Source organism: Phasianus colchicus, chromosome 31, assembly GCF_987193195.1.
Source record: "Phasianus colchicus chromosome 31, bPhaCol1.hap1.1, whole genome shotgun sequence".
In the NCBI taxonomy this organism is placed as follows: domain Eukaryota; kingdom Metazoa; phylum Chordata; class Aves; order Galliformes; family Phasianidae; genus Phasianus; species Phasianus colchicus.
Window position 1 is genome coordinate 3,403,020 of NC_143466.1, and position 7,972 is coordinate 3,410,991.

General features: G+C 60.2%; 1 protein-coding gene, 1 long non-coding RNA gene and 1 other non-coding gene across 3 annotated transcripts; 1 reads left to right on the forward strand and 2 right to left on the reverse strand.

Moving 5' to 3' along the window:
• Positions 1-1,818: 1,818 nt before the first annotated feature.
• On the reverse strand, positions 1,819-7,184 carry RPL13A (ribosomal protein L13a). Its single transcript, XM_090127718.1, has 8 exons — positions 7,073-7,184; positions 5,693-5,765; positions 5,346-5,411; positions 4,513-4,614; positions 4,323-4,408; positions 3,655-3,714; positions 3,433-3,555; positions 1,819-1,936 (listed from the first exon to the last, which is right to left on the reverse strand). Exons 1-8 carry the CDS (start codon positions 7,085-7,087, stop codon positions 1,850-1,852), a joined length of 612 nt encoding a protein of 203 aa, XP_089983844.1. The 5' UTR covers positions 7,088-7,184; the 3' UTR covers positions 1,819-1,849.
• Positions 2,871-3,541, forward strand: LOC149914273 (uncharacterized). Its single transcript, XR_016460657.1, has 2 exons — positions 2,871-3,226; positions 3,385-3,541. It is a non-coding gene; the product is annotated as an uncharacterized LOC149914273 (long non-coding RNA).
• On the reverse strand, positions 4,184-4,255 carry LOC149914274 (small nucleolar RNA SNORD34). Its single transcript, XR_016460700.1, has one exon. It is a non-coding gene; the product is annotated as a small nucleolar RNA SNORD34 (small nucleolar RNA).
• Positions 7,185-7,972: the final 788 nt, after the last annotated feature.

The window sequence follows — 7,972 nt, forward strand, 5'->3', positions numbered from 1 at the left end:
GGAGCTCTGCCCCATAGACCCAATGCGGTGTGGTTTATATGGCGGAGGGGGGCGGGATGGGAGGGGGCTGGTGGTGGGACTCCCCCCCATATAGGACCCCCCCCTTTGAGGGCAGGGTTTGGGGCCGGCCTTCTGTGGGGCGCCGGGGGGGTTCGGGGTGGAATAAATGGGGTCGGGACCCCCCCGATCCTAAAAGACCCCAAAAGACCCCCGCATCTCCATTACAGTTGCCCTATAGAGGGGCCCCATTGATCGGCTGTGGTGTGTGGTCTGTGGGGGAGGGGGGTGGAGGTGGCGACCCCCCCCAACAGGAGGACCCCCATATAGGGACCCCCCCGACCCCAAAAGACCCCCAACCCCTCGTATTTCCCCTATAGAGGAGCTCTGCCCCATAGATCCAATGTGGGGTGTGGTGGATTTGGGGAGGTGGGAGGGGGTTGGTGGTGGGGACCCCCCCCCACATAGGGATCCCCAGCCTCACAGGGGGACCCCCATATAGCGACCCCATATCAGGACCCCCCCTTCCAAATAGGGACCACCCCCGACCCCAAAAGATCCCCAACCCCTCATAATTCCCCTATAGAGGAGCTCTGCCCTATAGATTCAATGCAGGGTGTGGTTTATGGGATGAGAGGAGAGGGGGGTTGGTGGTGGGACCCCCCCCATATAAGGACCCCCCCCATGAGGGCAAGGATTGGGGCCGGCCTTCTGTGGGGCGCCGGGGGGGTCCGGGGGGGAATAAATGGGGTCGGGACCCCCCCGATCCCAAAAGACCCCTCATATTTCCCCTATAGAGGGGGCTCTGCCCCATAGATCCAACGTGGTGTGTAGTCTTGGGGGGGGGGGGGGTTGGTAAACGAGGACCCCCCCCCCGCTCAAAAAGCCCCCCCCCCAAAATATGGACCCCCCCCCATATAGGGACCCCCCTCCAGACCCCAAATTCCCCCGCCCCCATTACATTTCCCCTATATATGGGCTCTGTCCCATAGATTTAACATGGTCTGCGGTCTCTGGGGGGGGGGGGAGGGTCTTTTTGGCTCTGTCCCCCCCCCGCCCCCCCCTAGAATATCTTATAGGGATGCGCGCCCCCCCCCCCAATTCTGTTTATGGGGTCCTGTGCCCCCCCCCAGTTATAATTTTGGGGTTTTATCCCCCCTCCCCCCTAAAAATGGGCTCTGGATAAAGCACCGCCCCACTTCAATCTATGGGATTTTGGGGGGGGGGGTGAATTTTTTTGGCACTGCCCCCCCCCACACCCGGAATATCTTATAGGGTCGTCGTCCCCCCCCCCCAATTAAACTACATGAGATTCTGTGCCCCCCCCCCCCAAAACAGGCTTTTCCCCCATCGATGGGAATCATTTTTTTTTGGGGGGGGTCCGAGTTTTATCAGCACTGTCCCCCCCCCCCCAAACTGCTTTATAGGGGTGCCCCCCCCCATAATTCCAGCCCCCCCCATGAATAATCCTAGCCCCCCCCTCATAATTCCAGCCCCCCCCATAACTCCAGGCCCCCCCAAGAACAAATCCCAGCCCCCATAATTCCAGCCCCCCCCATCAATAATCCTAGCCCCCCCCCTTAACTTTACCCCCCCATGAATAAATCCCACCCCCCCGTAATTCCAGCCCCCCCCCCCCCTTGAAACTCCCCCCAATGCAAAAATCCCCCCCCCCAAATTGAAAGAACCCACCACGCTCCATTCACCCAATCCACGCCATTTTGGGGAGGGGGGGGGGGCCAATTTTGCTTTTTTTTTTTCAGCAAAGCCCCCCCCCCGCCCCACAATCACCCCCCCCCCCCCTCGCTTTATTTTATTTAGGGGGGGGGTCCTTTAGTTCCCCCCCCCCATCTCACAGCAGCAGCCCATGCTGGCGCAGCACAGCTGTGAATGGGGCGATTTTGGCTTCCACGTTCTTCTCTGCTTGGCGACGTAAATTCTGAGGGGGGGGGGGGACGGAAAAAAGAAAAAGGGGGGGGGACACCCCCAAAAAATCATTATTATCATCACGTGACCTCAAAATATTTATATTGGGGGGGGGGGGGCGCTAAAAATCCCCATTTAAAAAGGTGGAACGTTCTCAAAACGAAGCACCGCATCCTAAACTGGGGGGGGGGGGCTTTATTTGACCCCCCCCCCCGCAATTTCCTAAATTGGGGGTGGATTATTCCCCCCCCCTCCCACCCTCCTAATATTAAAGAGAATTTTTTTTTGCCCCCCCCCCCCTGAATAAATTGGGGGTGTTTTATGACACCCCCCCCCCCCCCCCCCCAAGAAAAGATTTTTGGGAACTTCCCCCCCCCCCCCCCCCCCATTTTAAAGACTGTTTACTTTTTGGGGCACCCCCCCCCCCCCCCCCCAATAAATACCATTTTTATGCCCCCCCCCCCCCTTTAAGCCCATCCCCAAAAATGTCTGTTTCCAGGTTCCCCATTGACGGTTTCAGGATTCCCCCCTCCCCTTCCCCCCCCCCCCCCCAAAAAATACTGAAGACCCCCCCCCCCGCCCCCCCTCCCAAACTATTTCACTTTTTTTTTACCAGTGACGACCCCCCCCCCCACCCCCCATTCAATATTTCTGCTATGTCGGTTTCTAGACCCCCCCCCCCCACTCCACATCAATGTGTGTTTCAACCCCCCCCCCCCAAATGTCAGTTTCAAGGTGCCCCCCCCCCCCCATTCATTCATTTAACCTTCCTCTAATGTCCCACTGACGGTTTCCAGACCCCCCGCCCCCCCACTCCAGACTGAAGTCAGTTTCAAGACTCCCCCCACCCCAAATATATCAGTTTCAAAGTGCCCCCCCCCCCCCAATCATTCAAACCTCTTTATGTCCCATTGTCAGTTTCTGGACCCCCTCCCCCCCCCCAGACACCACACCAATGAGTTTTAAAGCCCCCTGCCTACCCCAAAATATGTCAGTTTCAAGGCCCCCCCAGCCCCATTCATTCAAATCTTTTTCTCACATCCCGATGTCGGTTTCTGGACCCCCCCACATTCTGCACCAATGAGAGTTTCAAAGTGCCCTCCCCCAACCCAAAATAAATGTGTTTCAAGGCTCCCCCCAACCCAAAATAAGTCAGTTTCAAGGCCCCCCGAACTCCCCCCCAGCCCCATTCATTCAAATCTTTTTCTCACGTCCCGATGTCGGTTTCTGGACCCCCCCACATTCTGCACTGATATGAGTTTCAAAGCCCCCTCCCCCAACCCAAAATAAATCTGTTTCAAAGGCGCCCCCCCAACCCAAATTAAGTCAGTTTCAAGGCCCCCCCACCCTCCCCCCAGCCCCACTCATTCAAATCTTTTTCTCCCATCCCGATATCAGTTTCTGGACCCCGATACGAGTTTCGAAGCCCCCTCCCCCAACCCAAAATAGATCTGTTTCAAGGCCCCCCCCAACCCAAAATACGTCAGTTTCAAGGCCCCCCCCCCTCACCGTCAGCTTCTTCTTCCTCTTGTAGTGCAGCTTGGCCTTCGCTTTCCTCTTCTCCTCCAAGGCCGCCGTCACGGCCTGGTACTTCCAGCCCACCTCGTGTGCCAGGCGGCCCAGGAACGCGAACTGGGGGGGGGACAGAATGTGAGGGGGGGGTCCTGAGGGTCCCTAGAAGGCTTTGTGTGCCCCCCCCCCCACCCTAAAATGTCTCCCCCCTGTGTCTACCTTGCGGGTGGGCTTCAGGCGGATGATCTTCAGCGCGGCCGGGACCACCATGCGCTTCCGCTGTGATGATTGGGGGGGTTAATTAAGAGTGGGGGGGGATTAATTGGGGTGGGGGGGGGGGGTGTGGAAAGAGGTTATGGAGGGATTTGGGGGGGTGTTAATTGAGGGAGGGGATTAATTGGGGGGTTGGGGGGACCGGAAAAGGATTATGAAAAATTTGTATGGGGGGGTGGAAAAAGATTATTGAGAAATTGGGGGGGAGTTAATTAGAAGGAATAACTAATTGGGAGTCTCAAATATAAGCAAACGGAGTTACGAAGAATTTGGGGGCGGGATTAATTAATTGGGTTTCTATGGGGGCAGTAAAAGATCGTAGAAAACTTGAGTGAAGGTTAATTAGAAAGGAGTAATTAATTGCAGGTCTGGGGGCAGTCAAGATGAATTATGGAAAGGTTTTGGGGGGGTTAATTAAGGGGAATAATCCATTGTGGGTCTGGGGGGGGCCCAGAGGGGTCTGGGGGGGGGAGGGGGGGGTCTCAGTGCATCGTTTTTCTCACGGAGCATCAAGCAATGTAGGTATAACAGCGCATCATCGACCAATGGGGGAGTTAGATAAATTGGGGGGGTGTCAGGGGGGGGGATCTGTGTTAATTTGGGGGGGGTCTCACCTTGTCATACGGGGGGGGGATCCCATCAAACACCTTCAGCCTCTCCAGCGCCGCCTGCCCTCGCTTGGTCTTATGGGGCAGCATCCCTTTGTTTAGGGAGGGGGGGGGACACAAAGAGAGGCGTGATAATGAGGGGGGGGGGGAAATCAGAGTGGGGACCCCTCCCCTAATTCACAGCCCCCCCCCTCACCTCGCACCGTGCGCCAGAAGATGCGGCTGGGGGCACGGAAGTGATACGGCCCCCGGGACGGGTTGGTGTTCATCCGCTTCCGCAGGAAGGCCAGGAACTTCACTGCCAAAATTTGGGGAGGGGGGCTTCAAGGTGGGACCCCCAGCACGGGTACGGCGGGCCTGGTGCTCCCAGTATCACCCAGTAACTGAAAATCCCGTTCCCAGTGCTCCCAGTATCACCCAGTAACTGAAAATCCCGTTCCCAGTGCTCCCGGTATCACCCAGTAACTGAAAATCCCGTTCCCACTGCTCCCAGTATCAACCAGTAACCGAAGACCCCGTTCCCAGTGCTCCCAGTATCGCCCAGTAACAAAACATCCCATTCCCAGTACTCCCAGTAACCGAAGACCCCATTCCCAGTGCTCCCAGTGCCCCCCAGGACCCAGAAATCCCATTCCCAGTGCTCCCAATCCCCCCCCCCCAGTACAAACCAGTCCTCCCCCAGTACAAACCACTCCTCCCAGTTACCCCCCAAATCCTCCCAGTCCCCCTCCCAATCCAAACCAGTCCTCCCACTCTACCCTCCCCAGTACAAATCACCTCTCCCAGTCGCCCTCCCAGTACAAACCAGTCCTCCCAATCCCCCCTTCCCAGTACCAGCTCTCCCAGTCCCCCCCCCAGTCCAAACCAGTCCCACTCCCCCCAGTTCCCCCAAGTCCTCCCAGTGCTGCCAGTCCCCCTCCAGTCCTCCCAGACCCCCCCCCCCAGTACAAACCAGTCCTCCCAGTCCCCCCCCCCCCCCTCAGTCCCCTCCCAGTACAAACCAGTCCTCCCAGTACCCCCCCCACTCACACTTATTCCTATAGAAGTTCCCAGAGATGTTGATCCCTTCGCACCTCACCACCACCACACGACGCCCTGCACACAAATTGGGGGGGGGCTGAATTTAATATGGGGGGGGGGAATCACAGAGCACCGAACCCCCCCACCCCAAATCCTCCCCCCCCACCAGGAGACCCCTCCCCAAATAAGAAGGGTGGGGGTGGGGGCAGCGCTCAGCTGGTAGTGCATGTGGCAACCGTCATGGCCGCCAAGCTCAGGAGCCTGGGGGGGTCATCACTGCGCTTTTAATTGGTGGGGGGGGGTAATTTAGAAATGAGGGGGGTCTGTAATTATTAAGGGGGGGGGTCTGCACTCACCCAGCAGCACCTGCTTGGCCACGATGGCCGCCAGGCGGCCCAGGAGGTGCCCCCGCCCATCGATCACCAACACCTGGGGGGGGCAAAGAAATAAACGGTGGTCCCATTTGAGCCCCCCCCCCCCAAGTTCCACTAAGACCCCCCCACCTCCACCCCCTCCCCCCCAGTTCACCAAAACCCACTAAAACCCCCAACCCCCCCCCCATAACCCAGTTAACACCGCCCACTCCCCCCCCCCAGACCCCCAGCCCACCCAACCCCCCCCCAAACCCCATTAATGTTCCCCCATCCCCCCTGAGACCCTCAGCCCCCCTCCAAACCGCATTAATGCCCCCCCAGCCCCCCCCACTCCCATTAACAGCCCCCCCGAGACCCCCAGCCCCCCCCCCGAACCCTATTAAGGACCCTCAGCCCTCCCAATCCCATTAACACCCCCTACCCTCCAAGAGCCTCTCAAAACCCAATTAACGCCCCCCCACCCCCCAAAAAAATCTCCCAGCCCCCCCCCCAGAACCCCACTAAGACCCCCCCAGAACCTCCCCCTCAGAACCCACCCTTCCACACACCCCCCCCCCCCCCCAATTATAAGAACCCTCGCGATCCTAACAGAACCCCACCAACCACCCCCCCACCCCCCAACCCCACTCAAACCCATCGGAACCCCCCAGAACCTTCCGGAGCCCCCCCCCCAAACCCACCAGAACCCACATGGCCCCATGGATCCCCCCCCCCCGCCATCCCAGCCCCCCCACATTTCCCCTGGCCCCAACAACCCCACTTAAACCCATCGGAACCCCCCCAGAACCTTCCTGAGGCCCCCCCCCCCCAAACCCATCAGAACCCACATAACCACCCCCCCTACAACCCACACGTCCCCCCCCTCCCCAGGCCCCATCAGAACCCACGTGGCCCCATGGACCCCCCCCGCAGAACATAAATCCCATTCCAGCTCCCCCCCCCCATTTCCCATTGCCCCCACAACCCCACTTAAACCCACATAACCCCCCCCCCACAACCCACACGCCGCCCCCCTTCCCCGCCCCCCAGGCCCCATCAGAACCCACGTGGCCCCATGGATTCTCCTCCCCCCTTCCCCGCCAGAACTTAAATCCCATTCCAGCCCTCCCCCCCCATAAACCCCAGCCCCCCCATTATCCCATCGCCCCCCCCCAGGCCCTATTAGGCCCCATTAGGCCTCACTAGGCCCCATTAGGCCCCACCGCCCCCCCCACGTGGCCGCCGCCGTTACCCCCAACTCCCCCCACCATCCCCACACTCGGGACCCTCCCCGCACCCCTGCTTTCCTTTAAGACCCCCCCGGACCGTTCCGGTTTCCTCCCGACCCCCCCGAACCCCCCCCGTTCCGTTCCCCGCGCGCACCCGCGGCTCCGCCATCACCGCCGCCCGCACGGCAAAGAGGCCCCGCCCACTGCGCGCCGCGGGGTCGCCACTTCCGTTCGATCGGCGCAGGGGCGGAAGTGACGAAAGAAGGCGGGGACCGGAAATTGGGCGCGACGCTGCGCTGGGGGACGCCATGTTGATGAGAATCTCTTCCCACTGCCCACCAGGACCCCTCAGTGCCTTCCAGTGCCCTTCCAGGACCTCCCAGTGCCCCCCAAGACCCCTCAGTGCCCCCCAAGTCTCCTCCAGTGCTCCCCATTACCCTTCCAGGACCTCCCAGTGCCCCGCAAGACCCCCCAGTGCCCCCCCAGTTCCTCCCACTGCCCCCCAGGATCCCTCAGTGGCCCCCAAATCTCCCCCAGTGCCCCCCATTACCCTTCCAGGACCCCTCCATTGCCCCCCAGAACCCCCCAGTGCCCCCCAGCACCCCCCCAGTGCCCTTCCAGGACCTCCCAGGACCCCCTAGCATCCCCCAGGACCCCCCCCAGTGCCCCCTAGGATGCCTTAGCATCTCCCACGACCCCCCCCACCCCCCAAGTGCCCCCCAGGACCCCCCAGTATCCCCCAAACGCCCTTCCAGGACCTCCCAGTGCCCCCCCCAGTGCCCTCCAGCCCCACACCAGTGCCTCCCAATGCCCCCCCCCCCAAGCACAGACTCAAACTTGGCTGCTTTTTTTCTTTTTTTTTTTGGGGGGGGGGGTTGGGGGGTAGGCTTGTAGCCCCCATATATTTGTCTACAGCAGTGGGGATCCCCAGATAATTATTATTTTGGGGGGGGGGGGGGGGAGATGATCATGGTGAGGGCTGAACCCACAGTGGGATTCCATGGAGGGGGGGGGGGGGGGAGAGTTAATGGGGGATGGGCCCCCGTGGGGAGAG

What these genes read in the sequence shown, in the direction of transcription:
- RPL13A (XM_090127718.1), bottom strand. An exon ending in TCCCCCCCCCGTATGACAAG is followed by an intron (nt 3,715 to 4,322) that starts GTGAGACCCCCC and finishes CAATCATCACAG; the next exon opens with CGGAAGCGCATGGTGGTCCC. An exon ending in AGAGGAAGAAGAAGCTGACG is followed by an intron (nt 1,937 to 3,432) that starts GTGAGGGGGGGG and finishes CCCCCCCCTCAG; the next exon opens with AATTTACGTCGCCAAGCAGA.